Source organism: Mauremys mutica, chromosome 11 (genome assembly GCF_020497125.1).
Source record: "Mauremys mutica isolate MM-2020 ecotype Southern chromosome 11, ASM2049712v1, whole genome shotgun sequence".
NCBI lineage: Eukaryota > Metazoa > Chordata > Testudines > Geoemydidae > Mauremys > Mauremys mutica.
This window is the reverse complement of record NC_059082.1, coordinates 35,518,961-35,544,175: the sequence shown is the minus strand read 5'-3', so window position 1 is coordinate 35,544,175 and position 25,215 is coordinate 35,518,961. Positions and strand designations below refer to the sequence as shown.

The 25,215-nt window shown below is 42.9% G+C and overlaps 1 protein-coding gene across 5 annotated transcripts in view; it reads right to left on the bottom strand.

Annotated features, from left to right (window-relative positions):
* Window positions 1–25,215, bottom strand: part of TMEM266 (transmembrane protein 266) — a 121,746-nt gene that overhangs the window by 11,581 nt on the left and 84,950 nt on the right. For all 5 annotated transcript variants that reach the window (XM_044979179.1, XM_044979182.1, XM_044979180.1 and 2 more), the window contains one exon: window positions 19,822–20,008. In XM_044979179.1, coding sequence (XP_044835114.1) covers window positions 19,822–20,008 — 187 coding nt within the window. The remainder of the gene's footprint in view (window positions 1–19,821; window positions 20,009–25,215) is intronic.

Sequence of the window (25,215 nt, the reverse complement as noted above, 5' to 3'; positions counted from 1 at the left end):
CCACTTTGCTCTCCTTTCTTGTTTGATATGCCTAGAGGAATCAAAACATTTCTACACAGGGATGGAGCTTGTTAAATTTTTAGATTTGGACTGCAAGCAACAGCGCTGTTAATAAAAACCATGGAATCAGGATCTCTCTTACCCATAGGAACCCCAATTTATCTGCACATTCAGGAAGGGAAGATGATTTCACATTTCTCAGTGGATTGGAAACTGTGGTGCATAGCAAGGAGAAGGACAGGCCCTGGAAAGAAGAAGGTAGGATAGACTGCTGTCTATGGCAAGACACTGCTCAATGAATTGGGGTGTAAATTAATGCTGACCCTGACAAAAATAGATACAAGGAATCACTTCACCTGCCAGTGAAATGCGGCCACTAGATGGAATGAGGCAGATGTGTAACAATACACAGCAGAACTGCACAATTCAGGACAGGAAGTGAAGACTAGTATTGAATCCAACTAAGGCCTGGTCTACACTACGACTTTAGGTCGAATTTAGCAGCGTTACCTCGATTTAAGCCTGGACCCGTCCACACGACGAAGCCCTTTTTTTCGACTTAAAGGGCTCTTTAAATCGATTTCTTTACTCCACCTCCGACAAGGGGATTAGCGCTGAAATCGACTTTGCTGGGTCGAATTGAGGTAGTGTGGATGCAATTTGATGGTATTGGCCTCCGGGAGCTATCCCAGAGTGCTCCATTGTGACCGCTCCGGACAGCGCTCTCAACTCAGATGCATTGGCCAGGTAGGCAGGAAAAGGCCCGCGAACTTTTGAATCTCATTTCCTGTTTGGCCAGCGTGGCAAGGTGCAGGTGAGTGCAGATCTCATAAGCAGAGGAAACCATGATGGAGTCCCAGGATCGCAAAAGAGCTCCAGCATGGACTCAACGGGAGGTACAGGATCTGCTTGCCATATGGGGAGACGAATCCGTGCCAGCTGAACTCCGTTCCAGTAAATGAAATGCCAAAACATTAGAAAAAGTCTCAAAGGGCATGAAGGACAGAGGCCATAACAGGGACGCACAGCAGTGCCGCGTGAAAATTAAGGAGCTAAGACAAGCCTACCACAAAACCAGCGAGGCAAATGGAAGGTCCCGGGCAGAGCCACAGACATGCCGCTTCTACGCTGAGCTGCACGTCATGCTAAGTGTTGCAGCCGCCACTACCCCAACCCTGTGCTTTGACTCTGTCAATGGAGAATCATGCAACAAGGAAGCGGGTTTTGGGGACGAGGAGGATGATGACGAAGAGATTGAAGATAGCTCATAGCAAGGAAGCAGAGAAACTGGTTTCCCCAACAGCCAAGATATGTTTCTCACCCTGGACCTGGAGCCAGTACCCCCCAAACCCACCCAAGGCGGGCTCACGGACCCTGTAGGCGGAGAAGGGACCTCTGGTGAGTGTACCTTTGTAAATATTACACATGGCTTAAAGGCAAGTGTGTTTAATGATTAATCTGCCCTGGCATTCACAGCCAGTACAGCTACTGCAAAAGTCTGTTAACGTATGGGGATGGAATGGAAATCCTGGTGTTTGCTGTCATTCAGACAACATCCATTCCTTATCTCTCTCTGTGTTATCCTCAGGAGCAGCGGTCCCCAACATTTTTGGCACCAGGGACCGGTTTCGTAGAAAAAAAAAATTCCGCGGACCTGTGGGATGGTTTTGGGACTATTCAAGCGCATTACATTTATTTTTGTACTTTTATTTCTATTATTATTGTAATATATAATGAAATAATTATACAACTGACCATAATGCAGAATTAGTGGGAGCCCTGCCCCCATCTGACCCCCACCCACTTCCTGCCCCCCCGACTGCCCGCCCCCCTCAGAATCCCCAACCCATCCTGCTCCTTGTCCCCTCACCATCCCCCAGAGACCCCCACCACCCTGGGACCCCACCCCTGCTCCCTGTCCCCTGACTGCCCCAACCCCTATCCCCCCCCCGCTGAGTCCTGACAGATCCCCCCGGAACACCCACAATCCAACCCCCCCATTCCCTGCCCCCTGACCGCCCCCCCAACCTCCGCCCCCTCCCTGTGCCCTGACTGTCCCCAGGACTCCCTGCCCCTTAGCCAACCCCGCTGGCCCCAGCCTCTTACCCCCGGCTCCCTCCTCACCCGGAGCCTCAGCGCCTCGCCCGACAGCTGCAGCGTGTCTCCGGCGGGGCCTGAGCTCCGTCCCGCTCAGAGCCGCGTGGTGAGGGGGCAGGGCTGGGAGCTCCACGCCGAGCGGAGGCAGCTGAGCTCAGCCCAGAGCTCGCAGCCCTGCCCCCTCACCACGTGGCTCTGAGCGGGGCGGGGCTCAGCGGCCCCGCCAGAGACACGCCGCTTGATGTGCTAGGGGTCGGTTCGCGGCCCGGTTCCTAACAGGCCGCGGACCGGTACCGGTCTGCGGCCCGGGGCTTGGGGACCTCTGCTCAGGAGAGTGATATCATTCATGGTCACCTGGTTGAAACAGGGTGCTTTTATCAAGGGGACATTCAGAGGTGCCCGTTCCTGCTGGGCTGTTTGCCCGTGGCTGAACAGAAATGTTCCCTGCTGTTAGCCAAGCGGTGGGGGGAGGAGTGAAGTGATCATCCCAGAGAATAGCGTGGCGGGGGGGGGGTATTTGGGTTTGTGCTGCATGCTAACCTGCAAACCGGAGCCCCTCCTTTTAAATTGCAAACCCATTTTAAATGGCCAACCCAACGGCTGCTTGGTATGGGAAATGAGGGCGCTGCTGTTTGAAACCATTCCCACATGTTATGAAAGTTAAAGAAGCCAAAAGACTGTGGCTTACCATTGCTGCCTGCAAGCTGAATTCTGTTGCCTGGCACTGCGTGAGTGATCTCTCACACCACACAGGCAGGCCCTCAATATAAGAGGCAAAATGCTACCTTGTAACGAAAGCACATGTGCTGTGTAATGTGAACAGCAAGGTTTAATGGAAAGAGTGATCCTATTGTTCTCTAAAATGTGTCTTTTTCACCACCAATCTCCCTTTTCCCCCACCAGCTGCAAATGTTTCGCCTTCAAAGGGGCTAGCGAAGATTAGAAGGCGAAAAAAACACACTCGGGATGAGATGTTCTCAGAGCTACTGCTGTCCTCCCACACTGACAGAGCACATCAGAATGCGTGGAGGCAGACGATGTCAGAGTGCAGGAAAGCACAATAGGAACGCGAGGAGAGCTGGCGGGCTGAAGAGGATAGGTGGCATCAGCTTGCTGACAGAAGGCAAGAGTTGATGCTCTGACTGCTAGAACATCAAACTGATATGCTCCAGCGTATGGCTGAGCCGCAGGAAAGGCAGCAGGAGCACAGACCGCCACTACAGCCCCTGTGTAACCAACCGTCCTCCTCCCCAAGTTCCATAGCCTCCTCACCCAGACGCCCAAGAACGCGGTGGGGGGGCCTCCGGCCACCCAGCCACTCCACCCCAGAGGATCGCCCAAGCAACAGAAGGCTGGCCTTCAATACGTTTTAAAGCTTTTAAGTTTAAGTTTTAAAGTGCAGTGTGGCCTTGTCCTTCCCTCCTCCCCTACCCCACCCTGCGCTTCCCTCCACCCCCACCCCTCCCGGGCTACCTTGGCAGTTATCCCATTTGTGTGATGAATTAATAAAGAATGTGAAGCAACAATGACTTTATTGCCTCTGCAAGCGGTGATCGAAGGGGGGAGGGGAGGGTGTTTAGCTTACAGGGAAGTAGAGTGAATCAAGGGGGGGGGGTGTTCATCACGGAGAAACAAACAGAACTTTCACACCGCAGCCTGGCCAGTCATGAAACTGGTTTTCAAGGCTTCTCTGATGCACAGCGCGTCCTGGTGTGCTCTTCTAACTGCCCTGGTGTCTGGCTGCGCGTAATCAGTGGCCAGGTGATTTGCCTCAACCTCCCACTCCGCCATAAACGTCTCCCCCTTACTCTCACAGATATTGTGGAGTGCACAGCAAGCAGTAATAACAATGGGAATATTGGTTTCGCTGAGGTCTATCCGAGTCAGTAAACTGCGCCAGCGCGCTTTTAAACGTCCAAATGCACATTCTACCACCATTCTGCACTTGCTCAGCCTATAGTTGAACAGCTCCTGACTACTGTCCAGGCTGCCTGTGTATGGCTTCATGAGCCATGGCACTAAGGGGTAGGCTGGGTCCCCAAGGATAACTATAGGCATTTGGACATCCCCAGTGGTTATTTTCTGGTCTGGGAAGAAAGTCCCTTCCTGCAGCTTTTGAAACAGACCAGAGTTCCTGAAGACGTGAGTGTCATGTACCTTTCCCGGCCATCCCACGTTGATGTTGGTGAAATGTCCCTTGTGATCCACCAGTGCTTGCAGCAGCATTGAAAAGTACCCCTTTCAGTTTATGTACTCACTGGCTTGGTGCGCCGGTGCCAAGATAGGGATATGGGTTCCGTCTATCCCCCCACCACAGTTAGGGAATCCCATTGCAGCAAAGCCATTGACTACGATCTGCACATTTCCCAGAGTCACTACCCTTGATATCAGCAGATCTTTTATTGTGTGGGCTACTTGGATCACAGCAGCGCCCACAGTAGATTTGCCCACTCCAAATTGATGCCCGACTGACCAGTAGCTGTCTGGCGTTGCAAGCTTCCACAGGGCTATCGCCACTCGCTTCTCAACTGTGAGGACTGCTCTCATCTTGGTATTCTGGTGCTTCAGGGCAGGGGAAAGCAAGTCACAAAGTTCCCTGAAAGTGCCCTTACGCATGCAAAAGTTTCGCAGCCACTGGGAATCGTCCCAGACCTGCAACACTATGCGGTCTCACCAGTCTGTGCTTCTTTCCCGGGCCCAGAATCGGCATTCCACAGCGTGAACCTGCTCCATTAACACCATGATGTGCACATTGCCGGGGCCCATACTTTGCGAGAAGTCTATGTCCATGTCTATGTCCTCATCAGTCTTGTCAGCACGCTGCCGTTGCCTCCTCGCCTGGTTTTGCTTTGGCAGGTTCTGGTTCTGCATATACTCCAGGATACTGCGCGTGGTGTTTACAGGGCTCATAATTGCCGCGGTGATCTCAGCAGGCTCCATGATCCCAGTGCTATGGCGTCTGGGCTGAAAAAAGACGCGAAATGATTGTCTGCTCTGACGGAGGGAGGGGCGACTGACAACATGGCTTACAGGGAATTACAGTCCACAAAGGAGGTGGCTTTGCATCAAAGGAGAAACGCAAACAACTGTCACACAGAATGACCTCCTCAAGGATCGAATTCAAAATCCTGGGTTTAGCAGGCCGTTGATTTCACGGAGGGTGGGAGGAAGCAAATGAATACAAAACAAATTGGGTCTATTTCTTGTTTTGATCCACTCCATCTATCTTTTACATCTTTAGAGTGGCAGCAGACAGTGCAGTTTGACTGCTAGCCATTGTCAGCTCCTGGGTGCTCAGCAGAAGATGCTGCATTACGACTGATAGCCATTGTCGTCTCCTGGGTGCTCGGCAGAAGGAGTCTGCCCAGGCGCCCATGACTGACCTCACCAAGATCGGTTAAAAGAGCACCCAGGAATATGATGACGACGGCTACCAGTCGTAACGCACCGTCGGCTGCCAAAAGGCAATGAGCTGCTGCTGTGTAGCAATGCAGTCCCACATCTGCCAGCACCCAGGAGAGTTACGGTGATGGTCAGCTGTGCGGGTTCCATGCTTGCCGTGGTATGGCGTTTGCACAGGTAACCCAGGAAAAAAGGCGCAAAATGATTGTCTGCCGTTGCTTTCACGGAGGGAGGGAAGGAGGGGGGGCCTGATGACATTTACCCAGAACCACCCGCAACACTGTTTTTGCCACATCAGGCATTAGGATCTGAACCCAGAATCCCAATGGGCAGCGGAGACTGCGGGAACTGAGGGATAGCTACTCACAGTGCAATGCTCCGGAAGTCGACGCTAGCCTCGGTACTGTGGACGCAGTCCGCTGACTTAATGCACTTAGAGCATTTTTTGTGGGGACACACACAGTCGACTGTATAAAAAAACGATTTCTGAAAAACTGACTTCTATAAATTCAACCTAATTTTGTAGTGTAGACATATCCTAAGATTAGAGTGGGAATTTCAGTAGGAAGGAAGGTAATTATCCAAACTGTGGTTTAGCCAGGACACTGGCGTTAATAGCCTATCTCTTATGAAAACTGAAATAACCTTCTTCCCTGAATTTAAAGTCAACCATTTTCTGTGGGTCAGCTGCTTGAGCTGCTGTGTGCACTATAAAGCCAGGCCCATCCGTTCTCTTCAGGGGGGATGGAGCTAGCACTTTAGCCTGCTATCCAAAATCTTGCCTTTGAAAAATGTGGGGCTCCTGGTCAGGAACCTTCACACAGCAACTGGAAAGTTTTTGATGAACAGTTCCAAATAGTCTGCCTTTTTTCCCCTGTAAAAATATAGAACATAAACTGAAAATTTCCTGGGAATAATAAACTACTTGGAGTAAAGTCCCTTCCAACCCATGAGATGACAATGTAATCTCTCTCTCTCTCCTGAACCTATAAAAATATCATAAATTTGGTGGAACATAAATGCCATTCTGTCCATCAAGGCAGATTCCTCTTCTAGTCCTCTAATCCCTCCATAGTGACTGTAACAATTGTTTTATCAATGATCCCAGTGTATGAATCCGCAAAACCTCTGCATGCAATAAATACCATTTGTACATCTTTATGATTGAGTCTTTTTTCTAAAAAAAGTTTCTTCATGTTACTTGGAAATATTTTATTATTAAAGCATTTTATTTCATCTTTTTATTGCCAATGATTCTGCTGACTTCTGTCTATTGGAGTTGAATTTCCTAGACCGTGGAATTATTCTTTCTTCAGCAGCAGAATCTCTGTGAGGTCATGAGTCTTTAGAGTGGAGTGATACAACATTATTACCTCTCACTATACAGACACACTGACCACTAGGAAACAATCTTTATTCTGTGGTTTCTTAAGAATGAGATCTTGCAGCCCCTTGAGTACCAATAGCATTTAGAAACCTATGGAAAGGAAAACCACGATAAAGAGAGGAAAATGAATACACAAGTACAGCAACAAAGGCTGCTGAGCCATTGTTCAGTATGTTCCTTGTCAAATTAGGACGGGGACTTGTTAAATTTGAAACCTGACAACTAAAAACTATTTCAAAAGTAAATTCAAAGCGGTAACAAACATCCCTGCATATATTAGAACTGGAGCTCCAAAAGCAGATTTCTGTGCTTTTCCAGTATAATTCTCCCTATTATTTTAACACAGGGTTGTCACTGGTACATCAGCTCTGATTAGAGATGGCTTAACTTCATTATTGCCTCATGATTTTGGTTATCTTTTACTATCTGCATTAGCAGTCTCTCTGGATAATATAACCATATTCAAAATTCCAGGTTCCATTATAGCTAATTGTTTTAATATGAGACTAGACAGTGGCTCACTGATCCATGGTTGATGTTTGAAGGGCTGAGGCCCCAGCACTGAGCTGGCAGCAAAAGAACCGATGACAAACAAAGCCATTCCTCATCAGATGACAGTCTCTAAGACTTTGTGGGCAATAAGCAGTTCAAAATGGAAGGCTGTCTGGCAACTTGGACGTTGTCTTGTTGGCTCAGTTCAGTGAATGGTTGCAGCTGATGGCTGATCTGGTTGGAGGAAAAGCAGCACAAATTTGTCTGGTTATTAATGTGGATAAAACTATTTCCATGGCCTTTACCATCAAGCAGATGCAACTCCAGATTACAACCCACTCAGTATTAACCTGATCAAACAGGACATTGAAAAGATGGCAACTGTCAAAAACTTGGGAAGCATCCCAGACAGTGGTGTAGGATGCTCGAAAGACGTAGGGCCTTCAGTGGCCTCTGTGGAGATGTTATGACGTCAAGATTGCTAAGACACTGCGGATCTACCCAACCATAATTATACCAACTTTATTGTGTGCCAGCGAAAGGCAGGGGCTGAGGAAGGCTGAAGAGTGGTGGATTGATGTTTTTTATTTTCGTCGTCTTCACCAGCTCCTCCATATTAAGTGGCTGGATAAGATCACCAATGAGGATATTTGTAGCTGAAACCAGCAACTGCCTCCCCATCAGCACTGGTTCAGTTTTGGCAGCTTTCTTGGTACAGACATGTTATTAGAATGGAAGAACAGCAAATTACAAAGCATGTTTACCAAAGAATGCTACTACATAGCCAGCAATCATGTGAGTGCTGAAAGGTTCAGTGGGATAAGATTGCTAACGATGGACACAGACTGAACATCCAGCCAGACTGTCTTAAAGACCTAGCTGAAGATCGATCTGTGTGGTGTTCAATCTATGTCCCGTTGGGATTTGCCATGATGCTAATGGTAAGACAGCAGCTCAGGGCTAAAAGAATAAAGAAGGGGTAGGAGATACATATTAATGTTTCTGTCTTAGAAAAGGCTCCTTAAATAAGAATGCCCACATTCAGAGCCACACTGCTTGTCATGTGACAATTAATTCATGTGGATCACAGGGTTATATAACCAAGCCTCAGTTTTCACAGGGGCTTCCCTGCTCACCTGTGTATTTTTAAAGTTAAGGTCTGTGAGAAGCATCGTGCTACTCTGTCTTTGGTCAGCAGTGCTCCCAGCAATCCTCAACTTGAGTTCACATGCAAACAGAAAAGAGGGTTAGTATGATGCAGCCATGTAGTAAGGAAGCAGACTGATATGTACCATAGTGCATACATAATGTAAAATAAAGCTTTTGGTATAACATGGCTTTTTGAGATCACATTGACAACCCACAAAAGTGAGTTTCCCCAAAGACATTGCAGCTTCATATGCTTCATTCTCCCATGACACACTGGTGCTTCACACTTTAAAATTGTTGCCTCTCTAGTTTAAGGTCCTGGTCCTCACCTACAAACAGTATTTAGGTCCCACCTACCTCTCTTTGCCTCTCATTCTGTGACTCAGAAGAACAGCTGTGGTCAACAAGGACTTCAGTGGACAGAGCACAGACTATCCTTCATGAGTATCTGGGGGCAGAACTTTCTTTGTGGTAGGTCCTTGGCTATGAAACATCTTTCCACTGGGATGAATCAGTTGTATAATCTGCAGGACATGGTGCGACACCCATCTTTTCATGCATGCGTTTTCTTTAGGGAAGAGTATGATCCCACTAGGAATGTGGCCCTTCTGACAAGAAGCTGTTCAGAAGAGGGGCTTGCATTTAGGGGGCTTTACAGGTGGGATTTTTCAAAAGTGCTCAGTGTTGATCTAATTCTGTGCCCATTGAAGACAACAGGAGTTTTACCGCTGACTTCAGTGGGAGCAAATTTGGGCAACATTGAGCACTTCAGAAAATTCCACCTTCTATGCACTAAACAAACTTATGCAGAGTGCCTACAAACTATGCTGATGGCACTTTAGAAATGCAAGTAATCTGATATTGATCTACTTATTTACAATTTACCTTTGGCACTTCAGAACTGACCCCATTTCCAAACAAATGTTGCTGTCAATTTATTATGAAGTCACCTACAGCCAAACATCAATAGGGTCATGTCAACGCCCTCTCCTCTGTGCTGGACTGTTCATCCTAATGGGTTTAAACAAGATGACCTGAGTGGAATTTCACAGTCCCTACCTTGGTTCCTCCACCAAGTCCCTCTTTCACTCTAGTGACATGGATGGGACAAGGGTGGGTGGCTGACAATCTCCAGGGGAGACTTCCTTCTGTTTTCTATGCACCAGCAGATTCTCACATTAGTGACAGCTGTAATGTTCACAAGGCTTTTCCATTCACACGGATATCCAGTTCCTGCAGAGACTGGCTGTGCGTGTGAGAATTTGGAAGGATCTGCTGCATCCATCTTGACAGAAATGTCAACGTTAGTAGCCACAGGAGACAAGAGAATCAGTATGATTCACAATCAAAAATACACCTGAGACATAGAAGGGTTCTTGGTTTGGGAAATTCTGAGTCACGCTGCCTTTTCCTTTATTAGCACATATTGCTGTAGCAGAAGAAGCTCTAAAAATGACAGCAGGTGACTTTAAGGGTGATTTTGGCCCCAGTTTTCGCTGATAAATCAATTATGTGTTGATTTAATCAATGTGTTATCGGAGTCTGCTCTAAATGAGGTCAAGATGCCCAGTGACATCTGTGATAAGAATATTTTAAGAATTTAAAAATAAAAAATATACTTTGATTCAGAAAACCAGTGTTTGCTGTGTTATGCCAACACCACCAGTCACTGACCTAAGTTCTGAGTTTTTTGTTAGGACTGGGGTTTTCAAAAGTGCCCAAAAGTGTATCTACACTTCAGACTCAAAAAACAGCAGTGTAGACATGGAGCCCAGGCTCTGAAACCTGGGGAGCGAAGAGGGTCTTCATGGGGAATGTTTTCACTGCTATTTTTAGCCTTTCAGCCCAAGTCCCATGAGCCCAAATCAATTGACCCAGGCTCTGAGACTCGGCACCCCAGGTTTCTCTTTGCATTGTAGACATACCCCATATGACTTAGGAGCACAAGTCCCACTGGATTTCAATTCTTAAAATGATTTTCAGTGGGACCTGTGCTTCTCAGTCACTTCTGAAAATCTCACCCTCTGTTCTTCTACACTGGACTCCAGGCTACTCTTTGTCTGGAGTTCCCTTTTATTTCAGTTGGCTTTGTGGGTGCTCATTAGCTCTGTAAATAAGACCCTATGACTACAGAATCTTTGTTTGAACTTAAATTCCCTCACGGTATAACTTTACCTGTCTACTACACACATGCAAAGCAGCCACAGACTTGAGGCAAGGAGGTTTAACTTTGTACAGATAGTTAAATGTTCCCTGGTTCTCGAAATGCAAAGTGTGTCTTCCTCTCTATATTGTTAATACACATTTCAATAGCTACACACTATATGCATGGAGGTTCTGTTTTAAGGATTGATTTGGATGACCCCACCCACTCTTGTGAGAGGTCACTGCATGTGGATCCATGAAACACTGTGTCTTCTAAATCAGACACATACAGAAAAGTAAAATTCCCAGTCTTGCATGGACAGACGAGGTCCAACAAGGCATTTTAGTGTGTCAGTGCAGTGCAATCAAGATATTATTAGGTCTAACAGTCAGCTCAAAAGGTGTACATGTCTTTCCTGGCTTTTAAAAAAAAACATTTAAGTAATTGCAAAGAAAGCTCCCATCAAGTAGCATGCATGGGGACAGACAAACAAACATACAAGCACCAAAGAGAACTGGCTATTTGAAAACCAGATTTGAGTCATATAATTGAATTACCATTATCAGCAACAATTAGTAAAATCCATTTCCACTGTTGCCTGCTTGAGAATAATCCTAATGGAGCCCCTGGAAAGCACTGGAATTTTTCATATCCACTAAATGCCATTTTCTTTACTTGCTTTGATAAAGACGTACATAAATGTGGATACGAATGGGTACAGCAAGCGTTCGTTTTCACTAAACATGCTCATAAATTGCAGCAGTATTACCTTTTCCCCAAAGGTAAAACTTCATTGCCAACCTCATAAAAATGGAAATTTGTCTCAGAATATCTAAAATAACCCTTCTGCAATGCAAAGTAACAGAGTTGGGCTTCTCTTCTCCTGGCCTAGGGCTGTGTATTAATTTAAAAACTATGTTAGTATTGTAGAATTTCAAAGACTGAAATGATATATGCAGAAAAATATGGAATTTCCACCAGGGACTGTAATTCACATATTATGGGACAGATTAAAGAATAATAAATTTTGGAAGGAAGTATTAATGACTATATGGGGCACTGTGAACTTGACATTCCCTGAAACATGGAACTTTGTATCTCAAGCTTTAAAAATGATTTGTGCTGGAGCAAATCTAAACAGAAAAGAAATAGATGTTATTCTGACCATGATCAGTTACATATTGTGTGAGTCAAGAACTTGACAAGAAAAACTTCCTTTGTAATCTAGAGATGAACAGTGAGAATAAGTTTTGCTATTGCATCACTGCTCTTTTTTTGGGAGGAAGAGAGGAGAGAGGGTAACATCTAGAAGATTTCTTTCACTATTATGCAAAGAATGTTCATGTGATTCCTAAAAATGACTTATCAGCACCACTTAGCATTTATATGTAGCAGTTTTCTTCCTCAACTCTTTACAAACCAACCTGTTAATTCTCACAACATTCCTGTAAAATAGGTAAGTATTATTATCCGAATTTTGCATTATTCACAGAGACTGGTAATGTCAGAGCTGAACTCTGGAATTCCTAGCTCCTTACCCTGGTGCTCATATTATTAGTATCCACTCATCTGTTGATATTCACCCTCCATTGTCATTGATAAGGGAACCCTATTGATTGTGTGTTAAGGTCAATTTTTTAGCCTCCATAGTTGTCTGCTTTAGAGATCTAGTAAAAATCTTTCCAGCACATAAAGTCTAAACTCAGGTCAAGTTTAAGAGGAAATGTTTCCTGCATCTCTTGGCCAAACTGGCCCAGAAAGATATTCAACATTAGTACACTCCACACAGCTATTCCTACCCACAGTAGAATTCTCAGAAGTGGCGTACCTTGCAGAGACTAAAACATGCCAATTAAACAATAGGCCTATTATTCACAGGCTTAGCATAAGAATTATTCTGCTATGGAGGCCGAACAAGGCTGTCACCTCACAGAGGTGACAAGCATGAGGCATGTTGACAGGGCCATTTTGGAACACTTTCATGGTATGGTATGGACAGAGCACTTCACTCTCCTCAATGCCACCAGCAATTACTTCACTTTAGAAACAAAGGAAGGCAAAAAACAGTTGTGCAATAACAAAACCAGTTTGAAAATGTACATTGAAAGCTACATGAGTTGCCAGTGCAGAAAGTATTCTCCTGGTGTATGTATGCACTGTATGTCTTTGAGGAAGTCTGTGTCTCTGAGGTGCTGTGTGTAACATGTGATGCAGGGTTACCTGACTTATTTTATTGAATGCTGCTGAAAATGGTTACACAAAATCCAGTGTAAATACCACAGTGCAAGCTAGAGCTGCCCCCGAGGAGCTTTAACTTATGCACTGTCCCATAAAACTCACATGCAGGGAAATGAGCAGAAGTCTGAATGCTTTTTTATTCTGTAACACCGCATGGTAAAGTAGTTGATACTGAATGTTTCCATTGTTCCTTATGAACAAGGGAAATAAGATTAGCTTTGGCAGGAATACCCCATTTTCCCATGCACTAAGTTCTTTAGCCAGCTAAAGCCCATTGGTTTGACACAATTCAGGGCCCTCCAAACCTGGAAAGATCTTGAGAGGTCCACAAAAATAGGTTTGTCAGAGTCGTGTATTATTCATGCCATTCCCTACCTTAGCTGCTATCGGCATTCCCATGTATTCTTCATAGTTCCTAGATGCCACGATATGAACCACTCAAATATATTAGTCTGATCAGAAGTGGTTTTGACAAGATAGAGAATTTAATGAAGAGGGGCATAGTTGGGAGAAGATGTAGATAAAATGATTCTTAAGACTGGTTGACTTGCAGGGCAGTTTGCAACATACAATCCTGGGGCCAAAGTAGCATAATCATGTATAGAAAAAAACTGTGGGCTTTCTGCCGGACAAAGTAAGGGCTGTGGAAAGCCCTGCATTCAGCAGAATCAGTGCAGTTTTGGGGGCCAAGAATGGAGAGTATGTGTTCATCACCTGCCCTAGTATGTAGGCAGGCTTCCTGGTATGTGTGGGAAAAACAAGGGATCTGGGACTAACTGGATTTCCCTGCCCCTGCTAGATAGATAGAATGTCCCAGCTGCAGTAGCACTTTGGACTATTGAAATGCCCTTTCTTTGTCCCAAGAAATTACACTGAAATTTTGCTGAGATCTATTCTATAGAAATTGCTATTGCACAGCTCAGGAAATTTTGGCAGCATGCCAAAACAATAACTGACAAAGCAACAACAGTAGCCGCACAGATTATATTGGGAATGCCTGGGAGATATTGGAGCAGTCGTGAGGAAGGGGAGAAGGATTGGGCTGGGTTCTCTACAGACACACCTGGATGGGCACATGGTCCCAGTGGCCTACCCATCCTCTCTGGAATAACAGCCTTCTCCAGCTGCCAGCTAATACAGTAATTTGTGCAGCAACACTGAAGGTTCAGGATTCAAATCTTGTTGATGATGCATAATTGGAGGAGAGTTGTTACATTTGTGCATAACAGGATTTGGTTTAACCTCTTTCTTTTAAAAAAAATATAGAAAATTAAATTTATAAAAATGACATTAAAATAATGTTATTTAAGCTTGCAAAGTTTAGCACTTGAAAGGTAGTAAATGGCAGATTTACCGTTGTGCGTGCAACCTTAATTTGGCCCCCTTGTGTGTATGCTTATGACATAGTTTTTAATTACATAATCACACACTATTTTTCCATAGGACCCCTGCTTCATTCAGTGCACTGGGCAACCTCAAAAATGGTGTTTCCAACTTTAGGTTACAAAGTCAAATAGTTGAAATGTTAATTTAACATAGTTTTTTATACACAATATAGGATTCATAATGAAAATCTTTCCTTTACATTTTCAGTTGATTCCCTTGACATCAGAGATTACTTGTAGATTTCCAGCAAGACCACTTAATTCTAACATAACAGTATGATATTCAGGAATAGAAAATGTCAAGTAGCAATCGTTTTTATTATTTGCTGAATGTATGTTTTCAAGGTTTCAGTAACAAGCATTAATATCTATAAGACATATTGCAATCTATTTGAAGTCACTATAATTTAAGCAATTGTATTTATCCTATGCACAACTTTCTTCAGTTCCAAATGTAACCCTCAAGGAACATATGCATAAATTATAAAGTATCCTCCTGGGGAAACCTCTGAAATCTGACAAAAAGGAGGAAATGCATTTATGGGGCAGCATACAAACAATCCACTTTCTGCTTTTTCTAAATACAATTTGAAAGCTCAAATAGTTATTGATGTAGACACAGCAGCAAAGCGAGGACAGATCCAGGCATGGAATTAAGTGGCAGGCCACAACTTTTTATTAAACTTTAACATTAGAGAGGGGTGCTACCTGCCCATCACCCATATTCTCCTATATCAGGCATTTAATTAGTTCCAATGCAGGGGTTACAAGACTCATTACCATATAACCCATAATGTGGGGTAGGCTCTCCTCAGCCTACCCTCAAGGACTCAGCATTCTCTGACTCCAGCACCCTTCCTCTCATGAGGGGGACAGCAGGGTGGGAACCTCAGCCCGCGAGAGCTACAAGGTCTGAACCTATCACATGAGCCCAAGGCCCATCACCAAAATCCCAGCTCTCCTACGTCTGGGAACCCTTCATTTTATTCTCTTAACCGTACTGGAAAATGGCCGCATATAAACACCAACAGTTCGGCACTATGCACATTCATACTTAACCCACTGTGGCTCGAAGGTGTTGTGAGGAAGGCAAAAAACTCCATGGTCCTCCACAACTGGCCCATGGGAGAAAAAAATCCTTCCTGACCTCCTAAACAGGCAATCAGCTAGACCCATAGTATCTGTCAGGCTGGGTTCCCATTCCTAGTTCTGGTGGATAGGGTGGGCTGCTGAAACGGAGCTGAAAGAGGCTCCACATGGTCCCTGTGCTGAGTTAAATCCTGGGAGCTGCGGAATGCTGGCCAATCAGCACCCCTCTCCCTTCTGCTGGCCAATGGGTGCCAGAGACTCCCAGGGGAAGGAGCTACCTATTGTCCCCTGGCAAATGTTTCCCTCCCTTGCCACTGGGACTGTGCCCCTTTCACTGCTGTCCCGATCAATTTCTCCCACCCACTGATTTGGGTGGGTGACATATAGATAAATTGTGATCATAATTGCAAATTAGTAAAAAGAAAGAACAAAAACCAAAATGCCAAAATATTTAACTTGTTTCATTGTTACTAATTTAATATTTAGCAAAGAACAGGGAATTATTTGACAAGTTTTGGAAGCTCTTTTGGGCCTTTAAGTTAAAACCCTATGCATACTGAATTCTGTGTATTTGACTGAAAGAAGAGTTCTAATTGAAATGGATTAATATTGCAATTCTCCATTCTAGAGGTAGTGACCATCCCACTAAAATTATCAGGCAAAATGCCAGAGGGGGTCTAAAAAGCACACGGAGAAAGAAAAAAAGAGATTGGAACTGGTATAAGCAATTGATGTCCATATATTCACAATAAAGTTAATAGATTTCAAGAATGCAGACTATAGCAAACTTGGGATCTAAGAGGAAAAACAATTCAAGAGAGTTGGCAGTTTTTCAAAGAAAAATTATTAAGGGAACAAGAGCAAACAGTCTCACTGTGTAAGAAAGATAGGAAGTATGGAAAGAGACCACCCTGGCTTAACCAGGAGATCTTCAATGATCTGAAACTCAAAAAAGAGTCCCACAAAAAGTGGAAACTAGGTCAAATTACAAAGGATGACTATAAACAAACAACACAAGTATGTAGGTACAAAATTAGAAAGGCTAATGCACAAAATGAGATTAAACTAGCTAGAGATATAAAGGGTTTAAAGAAAACATTCTACAAATACATTAGAAGCAAGAGGAAGACCAAAGACAGGGTAGACCCATTACTCAATGAGGGAGGAAAACAATAACAGAAAATGTGGAAATGGCAGAAATGCTAAATGACTTTTTTGTTTCAATTTTCACCAAAATGTTTAGTAGCGATTGGACTTCTAACTTAATGAATGCCAGTGAAAATGAGGTAGGATCAGAGGCTAAAATAGAGAAAGAACAAGTTAAAAATTACTTAGACAAGTTAGTTGACTTCAAGCCACCAGGGCCTGATGAAATACATCCCAGAATACTCAAAGAGCTGACAGATATCTGAGCCATTAACGATTATCTTCAAAAAGTCATGGAAGATGGGAGAGATTCCACAGCACTGGAAAAGGGCAAATATAGTGCCAATCTATGAAAAGGGAAATAAGGACAAGCTGGTGAATTACAGACCAGTCAGCTTAACTTCAGTACCCGGAAAGATAATGGAGCAAACAATTAAGAAATTAAACACACAGAAGATAATAAGGTGATAAGTAACAGTCAGCATGGATTTGTCAAGAACAAATCATGTCATATAAACCCAATAGCTTTATTTCATAGGGTAATAAGCCTTGTGGATCGGGGGGAGGGGGAAGCAGTAGATGTAGTATATGTTAACCTTAGTAAGGCTTTTGATATGGTCTCGCATGACCTTGTAATAAATGAACTAGGAAAATGCAACCTAGATGGAGCTACTATAAGGGAGTGCATAACTGGTTGGAAACTATTCCCAGAGAGTAGTTATCAGTGGTTCACAGTCATGCTGGAAGGCATATCAAGTGAGGTCCCACAGGGATCAGTTTGGGGTCAGGTTCTGTTCAATATCTTCATCAATGATTTAGCTGGAAGGGGTTGCAAGTGCTTTGGATAGGATTAAAATTCAAAATGATCTGGATAAACTGGAGAAATGGTCTGAAGTAAATAGGATGAAATTCAGTAAGGACAAATGAAAAGTACTCCGCTTAGGAAGGAACAATCAGTTGCACACATACAAAATGGGAAATGACTACCTAGGAAGGAGTACTGCGGAAAGGGATCTAGGGGTCATACTGGATCACAAGCTAAACATGAGTCAACACTGTAACATTGTGGCAAAAAAAGCAAACATCGTTCTGGGATGTATTAGCATGAGTGTTATAAGTGAGACACGAGAAATAGTTCTTCTACTATACTCTGAACTGATTTACTTCAAATGGAGTATTGTGTTCAGTTCTGGATGCCACATTTCAGGAAAGATGTGGACGAATTGGAGAGAATCCAGAGAAGAGCAACAAAAATGATTAAAGGTCTAGAAAACATGACCTACAAAGGAAGATTGAAAAAACTGGGTTTGTTTAGTCTGGAGAAGAGAAGACTGAGAGGAGACATGATAACAGTTTTCAAATACATAAAAGGTTGTTACAAGGAGGTGAGAGAAAAATTGTCCTCTTTAACCTCTCAGGATAGGACAAGAAGCAATGGGCTTAAATTGCAGCAAGGGTGGTTTAGGTTGGACAGTAGGAAAAACTTTCTGTCAGGGTAGTTAAGCACTGGAATAAACTGGAATAAACCTACGGAGGTTGTTGTATCTCTGTCATTGGAGATTTTAAAGAGTAGGTTAGACAAACACCTGTCAGGGATTGTCTACATAATAGTTAGTCCTGCCTTGAGTGCAGGGGACTGGACTGGAAGACCTCTCGAGGTCCCTTCCAGTCCTACAATTTATGATTCTATTCTCCCAAATATTTTGAAATTTTGAAAAAAAAAATCCAGTACAAAAGTTTGTTTCATCAGCTTTAACATCATTATGTGGGTTATGACCTCATGTGGTAGAAATGTTATGGAACAGATGCTTCTATTAGGTCCAGATGGAGAGTAAAACCCTGCCCCATATTGCATATTGCCCTATATCATCTCTTTATATTCATACGCTTGCTTCACAAAAACCAACACTCTTTAGCAATATACTGACTTCCAAAAATTGGTACAGATCTCTTTTTATAACCAGGGCCATACAACTGTTGTAACACACAATGGGATAAAAGAGCTAGAGGTACCTTTAACACCCGATGCAGGTCCAACAATCACAATGCCACATTCTATGCCTTTGAATGTATGGTGAGGGTGCCATGTGAACAAGATCCTGTTTCCATAACAAGAACTGTGCATTGTGAATTATTCATTCACAGCTCATGTCATGAAAAGGCACCTAACACTTTTGGTGAACATATTACTTATTCCATTTCAGCAAGCTGACACATGACATTACGCTCCTTCATTAGTAATATACAGTGCACAGTTATGGGTCATACTAATGTGAATGTCAGAGTGCTAGTCTCCCAGATTCATGCTCACACCAGGAAAAAGGTAACATCTACAGCCTGTACAACAACAAAGGCTAGATAGAGCTCCTGACTTAGTTTAGGTGTGTAGCCATTCGCCACTTCCCCACACTGAATACATCTTTGTTTTTACTGTTTGCTAATCCAGTGTTAATGTTCACAGAATATTATACAGCTCCCAGAATACTACAGACGATGCAGGGTCTCTATGGATGCCTATGTTTAAAATTAGGTACCAAAGCGAGGGTGCATAATTCTGCATCTGGGTACTAAAATCAGACACATTCATATTAGGGATGTGTGTATGTTTATATATGTCTGGTAATTTGGAGAAACAGGGTCTTCAACCTAGGTGACCATGTTTAAAAACTGGGCTCATTAGCACAATAGGTCAAATAAATCTCTGATGTAATGGTGCTGATGACATCAGGGACAAACCTGGCCCAACATATTTAATTTGTTATTATAAAAATCCATATAAAGAGTGTTTCACTGTAAATATTACTATTTGACTATTAATAAAAATACTTTGAGACCAGGTTGCTCCATAGACAGACAAGCAGATGTGAGATGTGACATCAATTCAAAACTGCCCTGTGCCTGCTTCAAATCACAGAAATGTGGGTGGCCCCAAGGCTGATAATGTTTTCCAATGTTCCTCCTGATTTCCATGCTTTTATCACTGAGCGAATAATTCTTTGCCAATTCTGACTTGGCTGCTGCACTTTAGTGCTTGTCGGATATAAGCATCAGAACCATGAAGGAGAGCATCAGAGTCATTTTCTTCCAGGGTCAGTTTATTGGCTCTGGCTGGAATTTGTTCACAAATAGAACATCTGCCACTTTGAAGCAGACCTGGCTTCCTTGCAAATGGGGAAGTGCAGTCTCCAGGGAATGTAATCAATTCACTTGTAAAATGAGAATAATCAGTGAATTCAACAATTCCATGTAAGGTAACAGCAGAAGCAATTGGCACCATACATAGCACTCACCTCGTGGTGGTCGTAACTCGGTGATGTTCTCAGTGGCCTCATCATCTGAGTCTCCAGTTGCCACTACCTTATATCTATTGCTGCTCTGCTTGCTCAGCATGTGGGGTACTTGCAGCGCAGCCTCCCTCTCAGCAGCTAGGTCCAGATCTTGCTGAGCTAGGTGGGCTCTCAACTGCCTAATTTCAAACTATGGGAAAAACAACATAAAATGATGTGACACAAGTAAACCCTACCTGGAAATCATTATTCCCCAGAAATGTAGTGTTTAGATTAGCACACAAGCTATTGTTTGGTTGCCTGGATGTTGATGGTCTTCTAAGAAAGGTTGGGAGAAATTGTATTCATTCAGTTTGGAGATACACTTTGGGGCAGTTTCTTAAAAGAAAAAATTGTCTAATAAGTGTGATCTCCAATACAGGTTTCACTGTATAATCATTTCAACTATCATTCAGGGTGATTCCTGTTATTGACACACAGCTCTAATATCTGGACTTTGCACTGATGAATTCCATGGAGGGGATTCTCCCCACTACACCCAAGGACCTCCTCCCTCAAACAACTGAACCACAGCAGTTCTGCTGCAGGCAAGGCCCTCTAGAACTGCAGGGAAGGGGGCAGGATTTGACCCATTATTGCTATTATTTTTGAATAAGTTACATCCGATGCTGGGCGGCACTGTGTACAATAAAAGTGACAATGATCGAAAGGCAGAGAGCTAGGGAGTAGCAATCTCAATGACAGAACCAGTATATTTCCCTGTGTTTGACAGACACATGCCTCCTGTGATGCAAGAAAGAAATCTCCCTCCTGGCAGGGACAGGAGGGGTCCTCTGAATCCTCATTTGAGGGCTGAGGATTTCTTCACTCCTTCCTCTGCATTACAACCCCCACACCCAAGCCACCACAATTCTGAGGAAGGAATGCATTGGGTTGCAACTCTTTCAAAACATGGAGACGTACGGTGGTGACCAATATAATTCTAATTATATTAGAGGGAAAAGAAAATTAGTGAAGTGATAGGTTAATGCATTTCAAATTTCCAGCATTGTGCCTCTTAATTAAAAGATCTGAAAAGACTTTGCATGGCCGAAAGGATAGTCTTACAGTGTACACACTGCAATGCACTTGTCACTACACTTTTATAACTGAAGGGAAATTAGCAACTTAGCTCTTAAAAACTTGCGTGTAATGGCACGTTAGCTAATTGAATATGGCTCTGGCTTTCCTCTCCGAGATGCTGACTCAAATCCATCTTGCTGTCAGATTATACATGTGGTGGTCCTGGTTCATTCAATGTAAGGCAGGACTCAATTCATTCTATAGTGTACATTCCACTGAGTCCTCTGTTGAAAAGCCATGATTCAGCATGATTGTCAGGCTATCAGAGCAATGGTCTCCATTGATTTAGTATGAACACTGGATTAGTGGTCAGCTATAGAGAGAAGTGCTAGAGTGACCAGATGTCCCGATTTTATAGGGACAGTCCCGATTTTTGGGTCTTTTTCTTATATAGGTTCCTATTACCCCCCCTACCCCCTGTCCCAATTTTTCACACTTGCTGTCTGGTCACTCTAGGGTTCTTCCAGGCTGAGATTCATGTATTACTGGAGTGGGAAATGGACAACAGCTTCCATGTACTAAAAAAAGATACCAGACTGGCAGCCCTGGAGACTGAAGTCTTCTACTCACAGTACGGGGAGGGGCACTTGGCCTGTAAGACACACATGTAAGGAGTGAGAGAGTCATTTAGTCTCTATCCCCTGTCACTCCTTGAGCGCTCCACTGAAACTTCCAACAAGCATATTGACAGTAGTGTTTTTGTGGGTACCTATTAACTAAGGCCATGTCTACACTAGCACTTATGTCAGCAAAACTTTTGTTGCTCAGGGGTGTGAAAAAACACACCCTTGAGTGACATTAGTTTTGTTGGCATAAGCACTTGTGTGCACAGTGCAATACTGGCAGGAAATATTCTCCCACCAACATAGCTATCACTGCTCGTTGAGCTGGTTTTATGATGTTGATGGGAGAGCTCTCTCCCATTGGCATACAGCAGCCACATGAGCAATCTTACAGCGGCACAGCTGCTTCCGTACAGCTGTGCCACTGTAAGCTTGTAAGTATAGACATGGCCGAAGAAAGAACAGGACAGGGACCACCAACTCCTTTCACAATAGCTTCCTACTTCAAAAGCCAGATGGTGATAATGACTTTTCATAAATGCCAGTTTGGTCCAGATATGAACCAACAATTTACAGATAGATTTATAGAAAGATTTTACATTTCATTACCAATCCCCTGACCTCTGTTTTCCAGCTTAGATACTACAATGAGCAGGTAGATAACAGAGAATTTCAACTTTCAATACTGAATCTTTAGAAGAACATGAACTAAAATAATAAAATAAAATCTCGCAAAATTTCATCTTTAAAAAAACACACAAATCAGAGGCGAGAAACAGATTATGGGGAACATTTACAATGGCATTGCTGTTCCCTTTCTTTTAATCTTGTTCATGACAGACTGGAAAACAAAAGCCAACTTTAATTTAAGCTCTTTCAGAAAGCAAACAGAGTAAACTATTTACAATAAGTAAACAACATGGGGAAACTGAGGCACAGAAACTGACCCAAGGTCACACAACAAATCTGTGGCAGAAATGTAAAGAGAAACCAGATCTCCAGACTCCCACTTCTGTGCTTTAATCACTAGACAATTCCACTTCCTCAAAGCAAATCTTTATAACCTAAATTGGAAAAATTCATATCTTAGCTGAAGATAAATATTCTGACTGGTGAGTGAAACTGGAGTAACAAAGATAGTGAAGAACAGTAATTTGGGTGAACAGTGCAATATTGCTGATAAAGTAAAATAACAGAAGTGGCTTTACTGCCATCTTATGGCCAAAGGACAAAACCACACACCACATTGCCAGCCCTGCTAAAGTGTCCACCTATGTATTTCTGCAAAACATCTAGTTTTATCTACCTCAGAAATCTGTACTTGATATCTCGGGTAGTGTGGAAAGTTTTCCTCCCCTGTTTTTGAGGCATGAGAAGCATACACAGGCCTTACACACTTCCCCGACAATATGTGAATCCCTTTTTATTGCTCTTTGCAAATATGATCTGGTTGTTTGTCCTGTTTTCACTCTTACCTCTATGCTGGTTCAGCTGGGCTAAAGACCAACATGGAGGATCAGAGTGGCTGTTAAAGGAATGCACTTAGAGGACCAGATGCTTAGCAGGTGTAAATCAGCATAGTTCTATTTACTTCAATGGAATGCATGTGTGCTGAGCAACAGTACACAGAAATGTAGAAGTTAATAGCAGAAATACTGATGACTCTCACACATACAGAAACCCACCCAGCTATAAAGAGTTGAGGTAGGCTCCCCCCCTCCCCCCTGCATTTGGAACTGTCAGCATCTGACTTCCCATTCATCACTCCCATGAAACTTGTGCAGTCATTTACATCAATGGAAAGTGGGCATAAAATGCTACCATTTGTCTGCTACAGCTTTTCTACCACCAAGGCAGAAGAGTGAGCGCGTTGTATTAATGGTCTTTATGACACTCCACTTTGTCCATTATTTATGTAAGGTAACCTATACAGTTTGGCCAACTGAGATGTAAACCCTTCAACTGATTACTGACAACAGTAAATAAGATATATGAAATTCAGTTAAAATGTTTACAAAACAAAAACAATCTATTAATTTAAATTAGCATATTTGAAAAAAAGGGAGGGGGGAAATCACCATTTAGGGATATTATAAACTAATACTACTATGAAAAACAAATGGATATTTATTAAAATATTTAGGGAAAAATAAAGGATGAGACGTGACATCTTCTAATCATTTTAGCTCACAAATGGGATTTACCCAAAAGATCATTTTAAAATTAGTTACATCCAAATTATTCATCTAGAGAGATTACATAACTTAATTTTTTGTTGTGCTTTATACTTAAGGTAAGACATTTAAGATGCTGGAATACTGCTATAGGATTTATTAAAATAGGTTTATCTAGTATAAACAAGCCAATAAAAATAAAGGTTATGACTAGTAGTGAGATGGTTCCTATCTATCTTCCTCATTTTATTATCTTAATTTTGAGTTTAACTGACTATTAAAGGGGTTTCGCCCTTCCTTTATTTTCAAAGAAAGTTCTCAAACTATCAGGCATGATGGCGGGTGATGACCGTCTTCCAGGACACTCCAGAAGTTTCCATCAGATTTGTAAGTAATTATCTTTTTTGCTTCTTCCCTCTAAACCTTTGCCTTGATGGGATAAATATTCTAGTATCAGAATTTCTCATACTTTTTGATACCACTCAATAGATTTAGAGGACAGTCACTCCTATCCACCACTTTGCCGTAGTAATTGTAACAACAAAAGGAGTGATCAATTCTTTATGGCTTTTATAAGATACAGAGTTTTCAAGACAAGTTAATATAAATACTAATGGGTTATCTGACAGTTGACACCCTGTTATCTCCTTTATGGAGTCTCCAACAGCTTTCCAAAATGTCTTAATTTTTGGGCTTGCTTTAACTAGGTATGTTGTAAAACCAGCTTATTGTTTTAACTAGTTATATTGTGGTAGAATCCAAAGGCCGCAATCAAGAACAGGCTCCTATTGTCCTAAGTGCTAGGGGGAAAAACAAACAAAAAAAATCCCACACTGGAAAACATGGTTCCCACTCCAAACAGCTTACCATCTAAGAAAAACTTTTATCTAAAAGGAACCAGGTTTCCAGTAACTTCAGAAAATACAAGGTAGATCACAATTCATTCTAGACCTGGTAGAATCTATCTTGTCCCACTGTCTGAGAGTCAAAACTTGCAGGACTTTTTTCAGCTGTACCTCTGGAACTTTCATAGGACTTGGGTCATATGCCGCTTTTGAAACAGTAAAAGGGACTCTGGCCAAACTTAAACTCACTCAGTGTGGATAATTTGTTATCTTTCCACTATTATTTAAAATATGATTTGTTATAGTAAGGATGGGTTTCATATTTATATGTGCTGAGGTGTGTAAAATCAATGTGTTTCAGAGATTCATAGACTTTAGGACTGGAAGGGACCTCAAGAGGTCATCGAGTCCAGTCCCCTGCCCTCATGGCAGGACCAAATACTGTCTAGATCATCCCTGATAGACATTTATCTAACCTACTCTTAAATATCTCCAGAGATGGAGATTCCACAACCTCCCTAGGCAATTTATTCCAGTGTTTAACCACCCTGACAGTTAGGAACTTTTTCCTAATGTCCAACCTAAACCTCCCTTGCTGCAGTTTAAGCCCATTGCTTCTTTTTCTATCCTTAGAGGCTAAGGTGAACAAGTTTTCTTCCTCCTCCTGATGACACCCTTTTAGATACCTGAAAA